This window comes from Colletes latitarsis, chromosome 7 (assembly GCF_051014445.1).
Source record: "Colletes latitarsis isolate SP2378_abdomen chromosome 7, iyColLati1, whole genome shotgun sequence".
NCBI classification, from domain to species: Eukaryota; Metazoa; Arthropoda; class Insecta; order Hymenoptera; family Colletidae; genus Colletes; species Colletes latitarsis.
In genome coordinates, this window is record NC_135140.1 from 22977585 (window position 1) to 22997374 (window position 19790).

General features: G+C 39.0%; 3 protein-coding genes across 4 annotated transcripts; 2 read left to right on the forward strand and 1 right to left on the reverse strand.

The window, feature by feature from the left end:
- The first annotated feature begins 713 nt into the window (after positions 1–713).
- Positions 714–2858, forward strand: LOC143344216 (pickpocket protein 19). The gene is made up of 8 exons (XM_076770064.1): positions 714–982; positions 1106–1306; positions 1377–1631; positions 1721–1835; positions 1945–2221; positions 2301–2454; positions 2528–2628; positions 2700–2858. Exons 1-8 carry the CDS (start codon positions 714–716, stop codon positions 2831–2833), a joined length of 1506 nt encoding a protein of 501 aa, XP_076626179.1. The 3' UTR covers positions 2834–2858.
- On the reverse strand, positions 2850–13281 carry Htt (huntingtin). Its single transcript, XM_076770060.1, has 15 exons — positions 13041–13281; positions 12757–12937; positions 12392–12670; positions 12185–12326; positions 11532–12116; positions 10598–11190; positions 10197–10510; positions 8831–10129; positions 4724–8756; positions 4440–4645; positions 4191–4365; positions 3683–4096; positions 3440–3600; positions 3266–3353; positions 2850–3199 (listed from the first exon to the last, which is right to left on the reverse strand). Exons 1-15 carry the CDS (start codon positions 13127–13129, stop codon positions 3101–3103), a joined length of 8658 nt encoding a protein of 2885 aa, XP_076626175.1. The 5' UTR covers positions 13130–13281; the 3' UTR covers positions 2850–3100.
- A 198-nt stretch (positions 13282–13479) lies between these two features.
- LOC143344215 (uncharacterized) lies at positions 13480–17750 on the forward strand. 2 transcript variants are annotated; one of them, XM_076770062.1, is made up of 2 exons: positions 13480–14149; positions 14695–17750. In XM_076770062.1, exon 2 carries the CDS (start codon positions 14724–14726, stop codon positions 17502–17504), a length of 2781 nt encoding a protein of 926 aa, XP_076626177.1. In that variant the 5' UTR covers positions 13480–14149; positions 14695–14723; the 3' UTR covers positions 17505–17750. The 2 variants fall into 2 exon arrangements, with proteins under 2 accessions (XP_076626177.1, XP_076626176.1); XM_076770061.1 differs by having other exon boundaries at positions 13480–14407; positions 14695–17749.
- The last annotated feature ends 2040 nt before the right edge of the window (positions 17751–19790 follow it).

Here is a 19790-nt window from a genome sequence, read left to right on the forward strand (position 1 = left end):
CCACGTTCGGGTCGAATAAAACAACGTCAGTTTAGGCTTCGTGGATCTAACTGTCTCTATATATTCTGCCATTGGCTCGACTTGTCCGTCAATATTTTCCGTAGGATATGCTGCAACGCGAAAAATCCCGGTAAACCCGGAATCCCGTGATACCAAAGCAACTGTCGCTCATAATAAATTTTTCTCGATCGATCCTCTTCTCCTATCTAGCGAAACTGCTGAAAGAAAAACGTAGAAAAATATATGTATATGTACGTATCGTAGGTACGAAAATGACGTGTACTCATTCAAGATATCGATTCGCGTGTTTTTTTTCTTCGGATTCGAATGACACAGCAGGCAACGGATTATACATGAAAAGTTAACGAATAGCCGTAAACAAAAAAAAAAAGTAATTATCAATCTCAATAATTAATGTCCATCTTGTTTTTTATTCCATGTATCTTTAGTATCATAAAATTTCCATAAATATCTGTATCGCGGAGATTACACCGATTTCAATAAGCGTGCTATCCATTACATCGTTTTATTTTATTTCCTGGTTTTTCGTTTAAATCTCGTCGTTCATAATTAATAATCGCGTGCCGTGATTTCGCGTGCATTCGACTCGATGAAAAATCCAACGTTCAGTTACAAAAAGTAATGTCAATTCGCGAGGATAACTATCGTACGTTCTACGCACAACGTTTGAATAAACGCAAGAATCGAGAACCATGCCGAAAATATCGACAAATTTGGCAAAATCGATACCGGAAGAACACAATTATTTCTACAACGATGAAATTTTGCCAGACTTTCGAGCTCGCCAGAAAGCCATCCCGAACGAAAAAGACTCGGTGCCGATGGACGTTCCAAATCATCTTGGCATGCAAACCGTCGATCCAAAGTCTAACATTGGCAAATATTTCGTGGAATTCGCGAGCACTTCGACCATACACGGTCTTAGGCATTGGGTGGCACCGCACAGACATCCCGTTGAAAAGTATCTTTCACTTTTTTCTTCGCTTCTTTGCACGTTTCAAGCTTTTAGATACAAGTATGTAGAGATTTTTAAATATTTTCCCAACTCTGCTGTTTACCGATCTATTCGTATGAATTACGCAAGGTTTCTGGCGACCGTGTTCATCGTTGGTGCCCTGTTGTGTTTGATCTGTTTGTCGATTATGTTTTGGGACCGCTATCAAAACGAAGCTACTGTCATCATAGTGAACAACGAACGCGATCGGTTTAAAATATCAAAACCAGCTGTGTTTATTTGTCCGGTACCGAACGTAGACGAGAACAAAATTCCGGACGTTTTTATCAAGTAGGACGGAAATTTAAGCGTCGTTCTTCTACAAAGACTAAATTCTAAATTTTCTGTCACTTTTGCGTAGACACGGCGTCGAACACACGCTAGAAGCAGAACAGTTCTTCACTTTCCTTGCTAATGTCAATTACCAAAACATGTCCAAGACACCTAATTTCGACAAGGTACCGCCGAACAAATGGTTGGAAATTCTTTACGATTTACGGAGATACATTCCTCCTAACAATTTGAAGGACGAGGACCCTTTCGAGGCTTGGGTAGTGACAGAAAATGGCGTGTGTCTAGCAAAGAGAAGCGTCTTTGCGATCTATGCTACGTACGAGTTAGTATACTTGCTTTTAAACGGAACTTTTACGTACGGAATAGTTCCATTCGCATGAACCCAACTTTTCCATTCTATGTACATATAAGATATTGGACGAGCAATAATTGGACAACCGTTCCTGTAGTAACCGACCAAGTTCCGTACTACGATCACAACGATGATCATTCGCAAGAACCTTTCGTTGCAGAAAACATGGCGCTGGTAAATACTATGTATTACATTTTCTATTCGATTCGAGACCGTATACGTGTGTGTGTGTGTGTGTATGTAGAACGCGACGAATAAAAGAAATTTTTATTTCTTGGGTCAGTTCGCTGTATGCGATCCCTTCGAAATCTTGTCGTACGATCTTCCCACAAAGTGGACGCGCCCGCAACTGTTGCAACGTCTGATCATGTCAATATCCGGAATCAAGACAAAACCAAACGTCAGAGAGCTCCAGGTCCATCAGAGGAAATGTAAATTCGTCAATGACGGTGGTTTAAGTACGTGGCCAGTCTATACAAGAAACATGTGCGTGATAGAGTGCAGAATGCGAGTGATTGAAGATCGTTGCAAGTGTCGACCACACTTTGCTAGGCCTATAGGTAAACAGATTCAATCTTCTTGTTCTCTCTTTGTCGAACATTATCGGTGGTGTACTTATAAGAAACAATCTCCTTTTAGAAGGAGTGAATATATGCAACGCGGCGCAGCTACGTTGTATCGGTGAAATAACGAAAGACCTCTTCATGTTCGAATATCCACCGTCCTTCTGTAATTGCGTTCCAAACTGCGACGTCGTCAAATACCAGATAACGGACGGCGAAATAACCGATCTGTATTTATCGATGTCGACCCTTACGACAGCGAAACCGAATACGTCTAATAATTAAATCGTTTGATTGTTTCAGGAACAATGTGCCGACAAATTCATCATTTATCAATTTAATAGTCGAATTTCCACAAGTCATCTATTATCGGTCACTGATGTTCGGATTCACTGACTTTTTAAGTAAGTATTCGTGAATGGAAAACAAGTTAACGATAGCATAAATAAATGGGAAGAAAAATTTTATGTCATAGCCGGAGTTGGAGGTGCTGCTGGATTATTTCTAGGAGCCAGCGTATTATCCTTCGTGGAGGTATTTTATTATAGCACATTACATATTTTTTTTTATCTGAAACGAATGAAACGGGACGGTGTTAAGTTATATTAAGGATGCGCGAAAGAAGGGTATTTAAAAAATATTGTGTTTATTGAAAAACAAGTTACTTCTTCTCGACGATACATGATGTAAAATAAATATCGTCACATACATACAACTGTACACGCGACACGTTGCAGCCCCGCAATGATTGTACATCAAGTTACAAGAAGAGCGGAAAATTTGCAGTTTTCACGAATTACCTCTCCTCGTTTTGATTTAGATCTCACGCGTCCGAGTGATGAACGAAAAACTAGCTAAAATTACGCTAAAATTACGCTAAAATGACGCTAAAATGTCGCCAAACGATGTTCCTGGTTCCTTCGCTGCTGCTTCGAAAGTTTCCACGAAAGCTTTCTTTTGAGTTTCTTTGCACAACTGAAAACCAAAACAAGAAACAATTCACGTTTAATTCTCAGATTGTTGCGTAACGAAATTCCATACCTTTTGATAAAAGTCGGAAGCTGCGATACAAAGTATCTTTTTGTCTTCGTATTCGTACTTGCCGATCCTTGATTGAACGTACGGAAATCTAAATGTTCAAAGTTAAGAAAACTGAACGAATGAACGCATAGAAAGCAAGAAACAGAAAATTATTAAAAAGGCATGAAAGGATACAAGGCTCTCAGCCAATGATTCGTGGACGTGCTGATAAAAAAGCAAGACAAACACCACGTGGACATCGTAACCGGCAAACTTTGAATGAAATTTGGCAAACTAAAGACGACCCAGTCTTGAAGAAGTTCCATTTGCGCGCAAGTGCACGCTCTTTCGCAAACCTGCAACAAATTGTCATTTAACGATACCCAACTATCCTTAAGAGTAGAAATTCATTTTTACACCAATGCGAACGATACACACTTTAAAGACAACGGCGGAAAGTAGTCTCGGATGCGGTTGTTGGGGCGACAAGAATTCCCCTATAACTTTAGTTAGAATTTCAGACGGCGGGAAAAAGTCACCGAGAACGGCCGAGAGAACCGTACAGAGAAGCTCCACCTCCATCGAATGTCCTTTCCTAATCTTGTCAAAAATTGCAGACGTGCGCTCTATAGATCGAACCAGTGCTTCCGGCTCTACGTCTGGCAATGGTTCTTCTATTTCCGGCTGATTCAGCCTATCTGCTGCCTCCGTGTACATGCAAGTCAGCAGCAATTGTAAGGCTGGCAACGACAGCATCGGACTCGGCTGCTTCAAACGATCTATCGCGACTTTTACTATTTGCTCAGCCACATTTCCAATCACGCTTTTAGTTATTACCAGTCGTTCGAGACCCTGACACGACAATTCGTTCAAAATAATAAGTGCAACGGTCCACGTGACAACTATGTTTCTATACGAATAAATTTTAAAAGAACACACGGTGTACCTGCAGAAGCGTCTGATGCAAGCTAGAGGAAATATTTTCTGACGATAACAAGGTGAGGACTAATTCTAGGACAGACGGTGCTTCCGTGTCCGGTGGAGTATCTTCCGCGTGTTCGAGCAGAAAGAATACCAGGGCCCACATCACGCCTTGGTGTTCTTCGCTTTGACTCAGCACACTGAATTTTTTAAGACGGTTATCGAACGGATAAGATAGAATTTTCAATGTCGATTCTAGACGTATACGGTTTACCTGTTGGAATCTTGCGCGTCAAGATGCTTCTGTATGTATTCGATCGCTAAAGGATGAATAATGTTCATAGTTTCCTCGCAATTTGCCAGCGTAGCACTTTGTAACAAGTACAACGACCCATGGAGAGCAGCCACCCTTGCAGGCAAAAAATCCGACTTGAGACTGACATCTACCAATCGTTTAACTTTCTCCAACGTTTCGATGTCCTAAGAAGCACGCGTGCAAACAAGGCTAGCTGTTACACGGATACATGAAACGTACAATAATACTATCGTAAGACGTACCAACGGTGTTAATACGGCAGCAGCCTTGCACACAGACACCACCAAGTACTGATGCAAAATAACATTTTCGATCGAATGAATCCTCGATATCTCCAAGCAGGTATCCAGCATCCACTGGTACTGAGTCCTCTCGACGAACAATTCCGAAATCGCTAGGATAGACTTGACGATCTCTGTGAGCAATTGTACGGGCGTGTTGGTTTGCGGAGACATCCAGGAAGTATAGAGCTCCACCAGGAATCGAAGACAGGAATCCAAATCGAGCGACGAAGACATCAGCGCGTCGTTTCTCCGGTTCTTCAAGTCGAGAACAGAGGCGTTGAGCTTATCCTCGTACAAATTGCACGACGACCACAGATAAGACACCGACACCTGACTGTACGTGTACTTGTTCGAGCTTGCAACTTTCTCCACGTTTCCCCGTTTAAATACGTGATCCATGTTCAGGCCAGTGACATTATCCGAGTCGTTGATGCATTCGTACTTCCACGCGAGCAAATCTTGAATCGCGTACAACTTCTGCGAGCTAATTTTGTAAACCGAAAGCTGAGGATCCCTCGGATAATGGATCAGAGTGCTGGCTATCGGATTGCCAGGATACGGAAGAAGCAAAGTCTGCAACAATAATCTCGTTATCGCTTGCACCGCCAAGCTGCTCGCTTGAACCAAACTCGGAATCTCTTCGGAGATTATGGACTCGTTTTGCGATAGATTCAGAACGCCTAAAAGGGCCATCCATATTTCTTCGAACTGCGGTCGCGAGATCCAACCCAACAAGTTTATTCTGTAAATAAATTGCTCCAGGATTTCCACTTCCAGCAAGAGATTCGACTCGGAAGGTAACAACGGAAAGTAGCATTTGGTTAGACCAGAACCAACGACGTCCCAGTTTTGCTTCCAAACCAACGGTGGCGTCAATATATAAGAATTCACCAATGTTTGGCGACTGACGCTCACGATCAAGTCTCGTATCGTATCGAACAGATACCTAGGTATGTTTTTATACGATCCTTCCTTTTGACAGTGTTCTAACCAAGCGACCAAACCGGCCATTCGAACGCAAGCTTGACCGAACTCTTTAGTGTCCTCGTCCTCGAGTGCTGGTTCTAAAGCCCGTGCATCTATAACTGGCAAAGAGTCAATTGTCGTTAGCAGATACTCGACGATTCTCGTTAAGGAAGCAGCAGCGGTACAGACCCACGAGTATTTTGTGCTATCCCCGATAACTTTACTCGGCCCAGGATGTTTCGAGATCTCCGACGCGCAGCTTAACGCTATCTCCATATCCCTTGGTCTCAATTTTCTCACCTTGTTCTCGTCCAAGTGTATCATCCAGTGCGTCAATTCCAAACACATGATCGCAAACTTGGCCAGATCTTCTTCGGACTTTGCGTCGATATTCGCCAAGTCGTACTTTGACAGTTTCGGCAACGTTTTCATGTAGATTTTCACAGCCGGTATCAACATAAATAGTATGTCCCAGTACACGGCCTCGTTAAAAAGTTCGTCGAGTCGAATCGCGTACTTGAGCTCCTTCGAATTGGCGTCGGAACGCGCTGGATCGTAAGTCTGATGCTGTTTCGGCATTAGTTCGTTAATGCAGCGAACGTGTTCCAACAAGCATCGCTTCGCTGCGCTGTACAACGAACTGGCCTCGAAACTCGACGCTTTCCCGTTATTCGTCACGCCGAATTCGACCTTCTGACATTTTTCGACGCTCGCACGAGTACCCAATATTATACAAGGCTTTAGAATCGCGATGTTAAATTCTTTGGAAGAAAGTATGCCGAGGCAGTCGTCGAAATCCAGTTCTTTCAATAACTGTGCCGCTTCCGAAGGATTGTAACTAGCATTTCGATTACAACACCTTAACTTTACCTGAGACAAAAACCAATTACGGTCCAATTTAATACTCTTCACGGTGGTAGGATTGAACGGTCTGCATTGATCCAACTCCAAAGGAGACAAATCGTAATACTGTACACCGAGTTTGTTCAATAAACCGACCAATCCCCCGTGTTTCTTTGCGAGTCTAGTCGACTGCAAAGTATCCATAATCTTGACGAAATCCTCTTTGGACAGATACACGGTCGCGTCTGCGGCAGGGGTGGTCAGCAAAATCTCCACTCTTCGACTAGCTATTTTCCCCGCCATTCTCGACAAAGCAAGATACTTCGTGGACAGTAACGTTGGTATCAATGTCATTAAAACTGATCCGCTTTGCGTGTGATGGGCGCCTTCTATACACTGCAAAAGTCGCTTAACGAAACTGGGTTGTGACAGATCTGTGCATTTAGTCGCGATCGCTTGTACCAACAAACCACTGGCCGCTGGATTTCTATGTATAGCAGCTGTCAATAAGTCTCTGACCGGAGACTCGATGGCGTTGTTCACTGCCTCTTCCGTGTGGTTGACCAGCAACCACGTTAGGGGTTCCGCGTCGTTTAAATTTTCGCAAACGTAGTCGCAGAACAGCACGATACCACCTTTTCTAATAATCTCTATATTAATGCTACTCGGATGATCGATATCGGTTTTTTCATGCACCACGTGCTCCGAGCGACGAGTACCCAACACCTTCGACCAGAAACTCATTTCATTGAATCCCAATAAAGTCATTAGATAGGCCCACTGACACGTTAACGTCGGACATTTGTTCCCGATGTTCAACATGAAATAATTTAGATCGCCGATGGGTAGCTTCTCCTCGTCGGGGACGTTGCGACCCTGAATCATTTGCATAGTTGCATTCGCTACTTTACAGTGACTTCCAGACTCGAACATGTGAATGCACAACTGTAGAAAGAACGCGAATTGATAGACCAAATAACGATCGCCTTCCACGGACTCGGCGAATCCGACCAACGAATCGTTCACCTTCTGATCGATCAGTCCAAGAAGATTATACACCTTGGAACCTATCCGGCTGATAACTTTGAATAGAAATCTAGCTAATATCTTTTCCGACGGAATATCGACCGACTGGATCCCCAAAACGTTCAGAGGGTCCATAGGACCAGACACCCGACCAGAGGACTCCGAAAGAAGAAACGATTGCGACAACTCTGTCATGTTTGAGCTCAGGTCGGAGAGACGAGCCAGCATTGCTTCCTCTTTCGCGCACGAAATTAACGACAACAGAACGACGTTAACCATTCCTAACCAACGTTTTAATCTCAAACTCGACGACTCGACTGAAACGGGTGCAACGAACAGAACTTTCAAAAGAGGATCGACCGGCCTGAAAACCGTCGGAGAAATAGCCGCGAACAGTTTAACCAGAGCAATATGAGCTTTCTCAGACTCTGTTCTGACTTTTCCGGCCGCTAACATGGGAAGAATAGTGTCCATCGTCAGCCTGGACCATCTACGCCACTTTTCTTCGCCGTTCCCGTCCCCGCTGAATCTAGATTCTGCCAAGCATAACGCCAAAAGTTCGATGATCTGATAATACTCCGCGAGTCGTAAAAGCATCGAAATTAACACCTCCCTCGTTGTCTCCAATTCTCTCTGTTCTATCAAGTTCGAACTCGCGTTTCGTACTAGGAATACGTCTTCGACCACCGGGCCAAGGGCTGGTATGCAATGAGTAAGGGCTGGCTGTTCGCTAGCCATAAGACCGTCGCACAATTGGATAATTTTTGGGACTCCTATTATAGATTTCGAATGATTCTTTTCGTACGACAAATGCACCAAGAAATTGAAGATCTTTGGCAAAAGGTGCTCCGTCTGCTGTACATAGCCTTCCTCGATAGATTCAAATTGTTTCAGAATGAATCCGATGAACGTTCTCTCCGAATCCAGCAAACAATAATTAACCTTGAGCTGCACAAGCTGGCTGAGCAGCATTAATACTTGGCATTGTAACGGCACGCTACTCGTTACCGTGTATTGTTTCAGGGATTGTATGACCATCGGTTCGAACAGACGAATAAACGAGGCTATGGAATTCTTTTGATCCGACGAACGCGACAAATTCTTAAAAACGGAAGAAAATTTTCTCTCTCCCTTTCTACGCAACAATCCCACCCACCTGTAATAAAATATTTTACGCAATGAAAATATATAGTTAATGTTTCGTAGAAATCAAAGTATCGGTGTGCTCACCCGGTATCCGGTTCATTTTCACCCCTACAATTGTTCCCCATGGATTTGATTGTGTCGGCCATTTGCCTTGCGGGATTTTGAAAGCAGTAATTATAAAATCCTTTAATACCGCCCCTCGATATAACTGATACCCTATCCGTGTTCTTCTGCCCGTCCGATTCGCTCCACTGTGCATACACGTTCGTGCTACACAAACATTTCAATAATTGTTGAACACATTGGACAGTCGCGGTTGGCGAAAGTATCACTGTACTTTGCAGATAAAATAAAACCTCTTCCGTGATCTGGGCTGCCTCGTTGAACGATATAATTTCAAGAATTTGAGATAACACGTCCAAGATCGCATTCAACAGGGACAAATACATCTCGCTAGCGTGCGATTCGAGAGTCACTAAGTAATTCATATGCGCCGCTTTAAGAATGTCGAACATTTTCATGTAATGCGGCACCGAAACAAACGAACCCATTTGTTCCGTTCCAAATCTTAATCCACCAATTCGCTCTCCCCCCTTCTCCTTTGACTTCTGTTCAGGTACAACTTTTCTCTTCGGGGATAATGTTTGCGTGGACGTCAAAGACGATAACGTCGTCTTTGCGCTCGTTTGCGCTAACTGCACTTTATCGATTATGTGAACAAATATATTCAACACTCTGGTTACGTGCGTCAACAGCAGCTCTATTTGTTTGTCCTTAAATGTACCGCAACTTTTAGACGGATCGTTGGGTTTGAAGTTGCCGAAAGCCAAACCAGATGCCAGATTGCCAGCTAGTAGAATCAAGTGTCTGTGCGTCGACAAGTCTAGACTTATAGGAGACGACGATAGTAAAGGTAGAGCTAAAGATAAAAGATCGTTGCTAACGGACGATGGCATCATATCGCTTGTAAAGTTTGATTCCTTCAACAAAGATCGAGATTTCTTCAACAATGTCTTTGGTAAAATGCAATCCCACCCTCTAATATATACCGTAGTAGTGTATACATCGCTTAAATGGAACAGAGCTTCGCAGCAACCGTACACTAAATATTTTGACGATTGTACTCCAAGAATTTCCGCTAACATATTAACTATAATCGACAACGAGTATTCTACATTCGGCTGACAGTGTATCCTACTACGAGGACTTAAGGATGCAAATGGTTCTATAGACGTCTTTACGAACAGCTTTTGTTTCTCTTGACAAGAGGACAATTCGAAACTGCTTCCGCTTACGGCGCTTAAATATTCTTCCGTATATCGAGCGGCTTTTCTTGTAACAACATCCTCTTGTGGCTGTTGAAAGTGTAACAAAGGAATACTCCTGAAAAAAGTTATGTCAATTAGAGGCCACGAAACTTAATAACGCTACAATATAGAGTAACTCTTACTTTACTATAGCATCTGATGCTGCGTGTCTAATTCTCTGATCCGGATCGCCTAATAGCGTTATTATAACATTGATAAAATGTTCTTGGAACATTGATCCACCGATTATATGTTCTATAGTAACATACGATATCTCACTCAATAATTCTACTAATTTAACTTTTACCAGAAAATATGGGTTTTTTACTAATTGAGGTAATGCAGTTAACACGGTAATTCCATATTTATTGTCGACAGATTCTAACAACTCTGGCAAACACAAACTAAACGCTGTTAGCGTTTGTCGACATGTCGTAGCAGAATCATCTTCTAATCCCTGTTTTAAGAATCACGTGTGAATAAAAATTCTTTAAACGATACAATGTTTTAAATTCTCAAGAGCTCTGATACAAGAAACGTTTACCTTTAAAAGTAATGCTATTAACTTTTCTAACGACACGCTTCCATGTATATTCTTTTTTGCGATCTCTGCTTCAAAATTTTTAAAAGATTCACCGTATTGAGTATATACAGATTTTAAAAAAGTACCGATAATGATCGATATATTACCCCTAATTTGAGGATCTGGATGATTTGCAAACAATAATATATCTGTTATCATTTGTTCGTTTTCGGTAAAATTAGATTCTTTGGCAATAGGCATTAAAAACATGTCCGGAAAAAGTTTAAAAATATAAGCAACACAGTTTAGAGCAAGAGATTTTACACTAACACGAAAATATTTATCTGGCATTACGTGACCAACATTGCCAGTTAAGAGAAAAGACGACACCAAATAACGGCAGCAAAATTTTAAAGGTATGTCAGGATCCGTAAAAGTTCCAATGTCTATTTCTCGCAACGAGAAATCCGAAGATGGCTTTTTAGAAGAAACAATAGACGAAGCAACTTGTTCGGAATAATCTAAATCCTTCGTTTCAGTTTGTAAACTCGGATAAGCTTTTTCCGATTTTTCTATTTCGCTACCAATGTCACTACCTTCTTCTACAGCTTCGTCTGAAATATACGTACGTATAAACAATGTACCCTTTGTATAATAAAAATAAATATCCTTTATACAGAGTGATTTTTCCCGCCATAATGAATGCGAAAGAAATCCCGTCGTTGAAACATCGCGGGAATAATCCTGCGTACGTTTACAGTCGTGGCTCAATGGTGAGATCGATATTGATATTGTTTCGTCGATTGGTCGAGAATCACAACGTCATTTGTAAGAGAGAAACGGAAGAAACCCAGACGACCTCTTCATCGGGATAATCGCCGCGGTGTCTAGACGGCGAAATTCCTTTCGAGTCTACTGTCGGAAGGATCATTCTGTACTATACACTTTCTCTTACTGTCGATAACTCCAATCTTCAGACCACTATAGTTTTCCATTATCTTCCCTTTCATTTCTATAATATCGCTCGAACATTCCTTCTGGCTTTGTAAATTCTGTGCCAAAGGACGCACAACATCAGAATCTAACTTTAATATCAGCTTCTCTATTTTCGGATTCACGTCTGCCACATCGGATTCAAGTAAATTTAAAGAAGATTCCGAATTTTCGCAACAAGCAGCGGCAGTAGCACTAGAGGTACTCGTTTCGCTTAACGATAACATTGTTTCATTTTGATTTACTACTATCTTATTATACGTTGTACCTTTGTTCGATAACAACAAACGTACTAGAGCTTTTGGTGGTGACTTTAAAAGTTGCGTCAAAGTTTCCAAAGCAGCATTTATAACATTATGATCAGAATGCCATTTTGTATAATGTAAACATAATTCATAAATTTCTAACAAGCTATCTGTCTGTTCCATCTCATTATCTTGAGCTTCCAAAGGATTGCATACATAGGGTAAAATTATTCTTATACATCCGAATATACCGATAATAGTAGCCACGCGACCCTCGTCTTCCTTTATCGGCCCTATAATATCTGTGATAAGGTAACATTTAATTAAAAATTTCCCTTCTACTTACGCGTTACGCATAAAGAGTATTTACCTAAAAGATGTCGCAATACATAATTTAAAAAGTATTGCGGCTTTCTGCAATTCAAACATGTTGCTAGAATCATATTTGCAGAAGCCCTACGAAATGCTGCTTGTACCGAACATACATTTGCAAAGAATGCTTTCAGTAAAGTCTAAAAGCAGAAATATAAACATAATAATAGCTGCGGTTCGGAGAACATTGTTTTTAATAAATTACCTTAACATCATTGTCTGTCATAAATGGCCCTAAAGCTTTCATAATTAGCGGCAACGATTGAGACAATGTTTCTATTACAGCTTCCTCGGGCCGTTGTGCAATAGTTACTATGCACGGTAGCAAATTAGATACGTAAGCTTTCCCCCTTGTAGGTCGAATCATATGACTGAGAAGCCCGAATCTCCAAAGAGCGGCTCTCAATGTTCTGGCTGGTCCGTTTCCTTTTATTTTATTGTAAAGTTCTATTTGAACTTTAACGATATTACTGTCAGTCATGGCCTAACAAATAATATGGCTATTAGAGAAATATTATTTGTGTTATTACGATGGATGCTATTGAAAAATATAGAATATAAATATTATACCCTTATAATCTTGTTCAAAGTTTCATCGGCTACTGTTCTGATATCAGATTCATTGTCATTGCACAACATCAATAATGTTTCAATCGAAAGAGTAAGAACCTGATGAAACTTGGTTCCTGGTTTTACATTCTGTGAACATATTCCTTCGGCTATTGCCATGCAACATGCTAATTTATCTTTCCTTAAATTGAAAAGAAACCTTTTACCGTCACGCTTTTATGGTTGTCACGATTACTATTAAATAAATGAAAAAATATAAGAAAAATAAGAATTTGTTCGTGTACCTTGTACTCGAATCTGACATAACAACGTTCGAGTCTTGAGTTGTTTTCAGAGCCTCTATGGCTTTCAATATGTTGTTTAAAGTTGTCATTTTTGTCAAAATATATTGTTAATCGGGCTATTTCTCACTTTGTACAAATGAAATTTTTAACAAGTGATATTTTGATAATGTAGGCCGAATTTATGACAGACATATCGTACGTGTAAACCTACATGCTGTTCGATACCATATTTATTTGTGATTTAAACGACAGGTTGAAAAGTATTATTCACAACTTCTTTAATTATACAAAAGAACGGGACATAAGAAAATTGGCAAATTGAACGTTTAATGCGTATCCGCCGTTATTTGTGGGATAAATAGCCGCTATTTAAATACTAACCCTATCGCAAAACATTATAAAAGTAGAATGGGATAAAACGTACGAACAAGCATTGTTTCCCTACCTAAAATCATCTCGGTACTAATAGTGTATCTAATTTTGATCAATCTATCGAGTAAATGAGAGACAAGTTACGTTAAAAGTTTATTCGTGTGATGTAATCGGAAATGCATAATCAGACGTTACAAAACATTGAACAGAGTGTAACGTGTATAGAAATAAGTGAACGTTAAAATAAGTGCATGCAAACGATTCCAAGCTTTATATGTACCTACATATGTTGGAAACTATAGATATAGTTGGAATTTTATATCGAATTTATATAATTAAGAATGATATATAATGATCATTAGATAGAGGATAATTGGGAAGCGAGGACAATAAAATTAAACAATGCATATAACAATAGTATCAAGGATATGTTTAATCTAATATGATAACGAAGTATAAAAGTTAACCTATGCGACATTCGCCCCTGGAGGCGGCCATATTACGTCGAGATAGCTCGATTGCGTCGAAAGTCGAAATTTATCTCGAAACGCGTATGCCATTGTCAGTGGTAACGTTGATGTGTAATTTATGTGTTTAATTTTCATTTTTTTTTAATCTATCGAGCAAATTGCACGAGTTTATAACGATATTAATGAAACGTGGTTAGCGAATACCATATTCGCAGATTTTAAAGTTTCTTGTAACAATGGACTCGGAATAAAGCCGATGGCTGAGAGGTGAGCGAGTTTCGGCTTCTTTCACACCGTACGCTGCCGATAGGAGGACTACAGTGTGCAAAAGAAATTGTTTTCCTTCGTCAACAATTATAGAAACTATTCGAAAAGCGTTTCAAATTATTCGTCGTCTCAAATACGCACGTACAACGTAACGCACCGGCTGAACATTACAGTTTTTACAATGTTTTGTATACGATCCGTTGATCTGTTTCGATCGCTTTTTGACTTAAGAACAGCAGTCTTGGCACAGAAACAAAGGTTGGATTTACTCGAAGAAATATTTTTAAACACGTTCTTAAGATCTGTACAGAACTCGAAGCATGAATGGTTTTTTTTTTCGCGTCATGTGTGTTTTGTATTATTTTCATTCTAAAAGCATCAATTATATAATATATATATATATATATATATATATATATATATATATATATATATAATTATTTATTAATTACATTATTTAAATATTATTTGAAAATACTCGTATCAAATTGGTTAGGTTTTCTGCAAAAATGCAATCATTTCTTTTTCTCTTTATAACTTTACAGATTACCCAATAGTTTCTGGATGTCTAAATATGCCAGGCTGTGCAGCGGTTGGCTGCAACAATCGTAGTGAAAAGGGTTATATTATGAAATGTTTTCCACGTGATCCAAAACTGAGAAAAATTTGGCAAGAACGTGTAGCCAGAGCCGATTGGGAACCATCGAACAATTCATTTCTTTGTCATGTACATTTTGAGCCCCAGGAATGGTCCATAACGCAGAGTGGAAGGATTAGATTAAGAAAAAACGCTATCCCTTCCATATTTACTATAACATCTACCAGAAAGTCTCCCAAAAAGAGAACTAAGATAATTGGTATTAAAGAAGAAAACTTATTGCAAAGTGAATATAGCGTGGAATACGTGGACAATGATAATAAACATTCATCTACGGAATATCTAGAAGAGAAAGACTCGGATTTTCAAGATCTTTGCGAACCATCTATTCAATTTATTGAAAATAAGTTTAAATATGTTCCTAAGCGTATAGACGAGGACGACGAGAAAGGAAGTGTTAATTCCGATTTTGTCGAAGAAAGTAGCACTATGATTGCGGAGGATAATATTATAGACGTTAGTGGTCCCGTGGAGCACGATAATCTCGAAGCACGAATGAACGATAATAAGAAAGAAATCGGTTTATCCTTAATGATCGACAACTCGGAAAATTTATTATCGAGCGCCATTGTGAAAAAAGAGATTAAACTAGAAGTTATGGATCAGAATACGTTTGAGGATAGTTACGATGAAATTGAGGAGAAGTTAAAACAGATTTGCGACGGAGGGTCTACGGAAGATGATAACTATAAGAACGACGGGAAGAAAAAGTTTACGATTAAAAGTCACAAAGAAGACGAAGATGTAGAAGCGATAGAAGGAAATGGTGATATTAATAACGATAAATGTAAAATTACTCTATCCGTTAATAGAAATGACAATTTTCCTGGGAAAAATGAAGTTGAACACACTCTTAGAAACAAGGAGGAAAATGTTGAAATAATTTTTGGCACAGAAAGTGGAGATGAAAAAGTGTCTGTGCCTCAAATTACATCGAGAATTAATAAAGGAGACGACGGTGTTTTGGGATATAATGAAATAATTTCTATTAAAGACGAGAAGAAAGTTTTTAACGAAGATATAGAAGAAAATTTTACTAAGGACGAAGTGCATGTTATACCAAATATAAGAGCAGCTATGAAGCGTAAAAAAAGAACCAGAGAAGAGATAATGAAGTCAATAAAAAAATCAATTAGAAGCACCTCTGATCGAGATATTAATTCGTCGACTAATAGCAATTTGTCGGATAGCGTGGAACAAGAAACGGAAATAAGAAACGAGTTATCAATGTTTTCGCAACAAGTAAACGATGTTAACAAAAGAAATAGTTTAGAAATGGATACAGCTAAATTTATTATAAAAATAACTGGTGATCCTGAGGATGTAACGGAAATTATCGAAGAATTATCATCTAATTCAATAGGGAGTGAAACATCTAAAAAATTTAGCTCCATTTGTAAAAATGAAGAAAATAATACATTTGTTACGTCCGTTATAACAGTACTGTCGTTTAAAAATCAGAAAGATGTAACTTACAATGATTTCAGTAGCCCATTAATAAAAGGAGACTTTGCAACTTCAACAAAAAGAGACACTATAATAAATTGTTCTCCTTGCAAGGATAAAGAATTTGTAAGTTTAGATTCTGTTCGTAATGCTGAAAAGTGTCGCTCCTCGTGTTTGCGACATATTTGTTCCGACGAAGAAAACAAAAGTCAGGTAAAAACTAATTCCAAGTTGCAGAATTGTATGCACAGTGGTGAAACCCGTCTAGAAAATGATACTAGATGTTCCGTTACCGCCGACTATGAAGATTTATTAGAGAGAATAGAAATTCAAGAAGATGTAATTGGAAAATTAACCAATCAGTTGATTATTTATAAAGAATTGGAAAACAATTTGCGAAATAGAAACATGGGGGGGCAGGATATACAGATTAAAGAAGTAGAAACGATTCCTAGAATTCTTACAAGGTCGAGCAACATACAATCTTCAGTTGTTACAAAGAAAGTTTTAGAATCTAAACAAAGATTAATCGAAGATTTATCAAATAGGGTGAATTATTTTGAAGAAATGAATAAAAAACTAATGAAAACTGTCACGCTGGAATCTCAGCAGAAAAGAAAACTTGAAGGACAAATGAGGCAAAAAGATAATAGAATTAAAGAACTGAACTGGAAATTGGAGAAGGCCTCAAAATACCTCGAAAGGGCAGAGAAAAATACAAACACATACAGAAGAAAAATGTTAAATATGCAAACTATTATGAGGAGGAGAAAACTTCTAGACGAAAAGATGAGCAAATTCAATGAAATATTAATTGATAGTTCGAGACAGGAATTTTCGGAGAGAGCCTTGACTATGGCGGCGGATATTAGAAAAACTTGCGGAAGAAATGGGTATGATAAGTTACTTTCTTATGGTATTCCATTACCACCACTACCAGCGTTGCGTAAAGGTGTTCTTAATGAAGATTTAGCAATAGATCATAATAAAAGTGATACAGATAAAGTGCAGAATTCTACTTCAAAGTTAAACATCAAAACGGAGAAAGCAGAAGATACAAATAACGAGTCCGAAACGGATGAAAAAGATTCAGAACTTGCTGATTCGATCGTTAAAACAAACGAATACGATGGTGCGGAAACTGTGACAGGAACTGTACAAGACATTTTTGACGAAAATAATGATGGTGACGATTTTAGTACAAATGAATTAAGAGAACATTTCATTCTGCAGTTGAATGCAGTTATGTAGCTACGGTTCTGTAATTTAGACATCTTTCTTTTTTACCATTTTTGAACTAGGAAATGTAATATTAAGATCGTGAATATTTAGATAGGTTTCCTTCTATCATTGTACAATATCCATTGTGCACTTAACAACTATATTTATTGTATAATACCATTTCATGTTCTCACTTCAAATGTAAATATATGTATAAACATTATTATGTGTAATATAAAAAGACCATTTTAATCAGCGAATTACAGTTTTAAATCATTTACAAACGTTTAGTACATGATTATTTGTTTTAAAGGGACATGATTGTTTTTCTCACTTTACGGGGTTAAGGAATAACTTTTCTGTCGAATATTCTTGGGATTTCTACATATTCTTCGCTAAAATACGCGTCGTTTGCATTTTGAAACATTAAAATCCCCCAATCCGTTCAGGAGTTACGATGTTTTAAAGATACGCATGAAATTTAAGGGAAACAATTCTGACCAGAAATGATACTCTCGCTAATGAATTGTTTTTTTTTTTTTTTTCTCGAAAGTGCGTAGAATTTCAGAGGTATGTCTATTGACCAAAAATGATTGTAATTGACCCCCGGAACTAAAAATAATTTTTTTTTAAATGATTTGAAATTTCTGTTTGGAAAATCTCATTAATCCATCGATAATACATTGCGCATAATATACTGAGAAATATAAAAGTTGTTAGTTTGCGTTAGTGGCTGTAATTCGAGGCACACAGAATGTTTTGAAATTTCGCACAGTCTGTGTTTACATTCATAGCTGCCGGGCGCTCGACCTAACCTTAGAGCTGTGACTGCTGGTACAGTTTACCGCGTGTTTGGACATTTAACAAATACTCGAATGGTAGGAATACAATTTTATTATCTACGAATTGAAATATATTTTTATGCAAGTATCATTACTGAAATATTACTACTGTTGCGTCCAGATCTGCGGTATACCGGATTTAGCAGAAATAGAAATTCGTCAGACAGAATATCGACGGAAACTCCGATTCGACACGGTCTTTGGAAAATAAACCAAGTATTTGTAAGGAATGCCTTCTTTTCTCTCTCGACCCTTGACTTTTCCTGCTTGACCGCCCACGTTGAATCTTATACAATAGCGATGTACTTTATAAGACACTGGTTCGTTTGAATCTTGCTCGAAATTTTAATGGAGATACGTGATCGCGCACTCAATGTCCGTTAATCGAGTTCACATTAATTCCCGTCGCGGCGCTATGTGTACTAACCCCAAAATCACGCGATAGCGTAACACTTTCCACGCATCATCATTCCCACATCATTATTCGATTATTACTATACACATTTGTACTATATAATTGCTTGAAATTATTTCCTATTTGGCATGTTAAGACTATTTTTCGTATGAAATTCGATGCTTCGTAATGAGAATTTAAAACAAGCAATACCGAAAATATTTTAAACGAAGTACGCGAACAAATCTTGCATGTTGCTTTTTTGGTCAGTTTGGTCTTGAATATATTGTGAAATCTATAAATGAAATATTGTAAAATGGTCCGTATCGTGAAACCGAAGTTTGACTTTTCTAAGTAAAACATAATTTAGAAGGCGTATAATTAGTAAAGGGCTTAGGAACGCGTGTCAGGAAAAAGCATCGCTGCTAACATCTATTATGTATACATTGTCCGTGCTTGTAGTTAATACGTCACGAAAAAAGCATCAAGTGCAACGTCTATTACGTATTTCGTCTATGCTCTTGTGCACGTTAAATGGAAATAAAAATGTAAAAATTAACATTTATTAATAGAATTGGTAATCGCTGTGAATGAAGTGGAAACAAATGAAAGAAAAAATAATGTAATGCCCCTACCCATAACTACACATAACCTCATCCAGTCCTAACCCCTTCCAGACCTAATCATCTGTGGTTAGGACTGGGTTGGGGGTTCGGACTACAGTCATAACCCACCTTACACTTAACCCCTTCAGTCCTAATCCCTTCCAGACCTAACCATCTATGGTTAAGATTGGGTTGGGGGTTCGGACTGTAGTCATAACCCACCCTACACTTAACCCCTTCAGTCCTAATCCCCATCCAGACGTAACCCTCTGTGGTTAGGACTGGGTGAGGGGTTCGGACTGCAGTCGAAACCCACACTACACATAACCTCTTCAGTCCTAACCCCATCCAGACATAACCCTTTCGTGGTTAGGACTGGGTTGGGGGTTCGGACAGCGGCCATAACCCACCCTATACCTAACCACTTCAGTCATAACCCCCATTCAGACCTAACCTTTCGATGGTTGGGTCTGGG

Excerpts from the sequence above, each read along its gene's own strand:
- LOC143344215 (XM_076770062.1), top strand. The coding sequence starts at position 14,724 with ATGCCAGGCTGTGCAGCGGTTGGCTGCAACAATCGTAGTGAAAAGGGT.
- Htt (XM_076770060.1), bottom strand. The coding sequence starts at position 13,129 with ATGACAACTTTAAACAACATATTGAAAGCCATAGAGGCTCTGAAAACA. Across the intron at positions 11,191-11,531 it reads GAAGATTGGAGTTATCGACA|ACGAAGCTGTAGAAGAAGGT; the intron begins GTAAGAGAAAGT and ends CGTATATTTCAG. Across the intron at positions 3,200-3,265 it reads CTTCCGACTTTTATCAAAAG|TTGTGCAAAGAAACTCAAAA; the intron begins GTATGGAATTTC and ends TTTGGTTTTCAG.
- LOC143344216 (XM_076770064.1), top strand. The coding sequence starts at position 714 with ATGCCGAAAATATCGACAAATTTGGCAAAATCGATACCGGAAGAACAC. Across the intron at positions 983-1,105 it reads CACAGACATCCCGTTGAAAA|GTTTCTGGCGACCGTGTTCA; the intron begins GTATCTTTCACT and ends GAATTACGCAAG. Across the intron at positions 1,632-1,720 it reads GCGATCTATGCTACGTACGA|ATATTGGACGAGCAATAATT; the intron begins GTTAGTATACTT and ends TGTACATATAAG.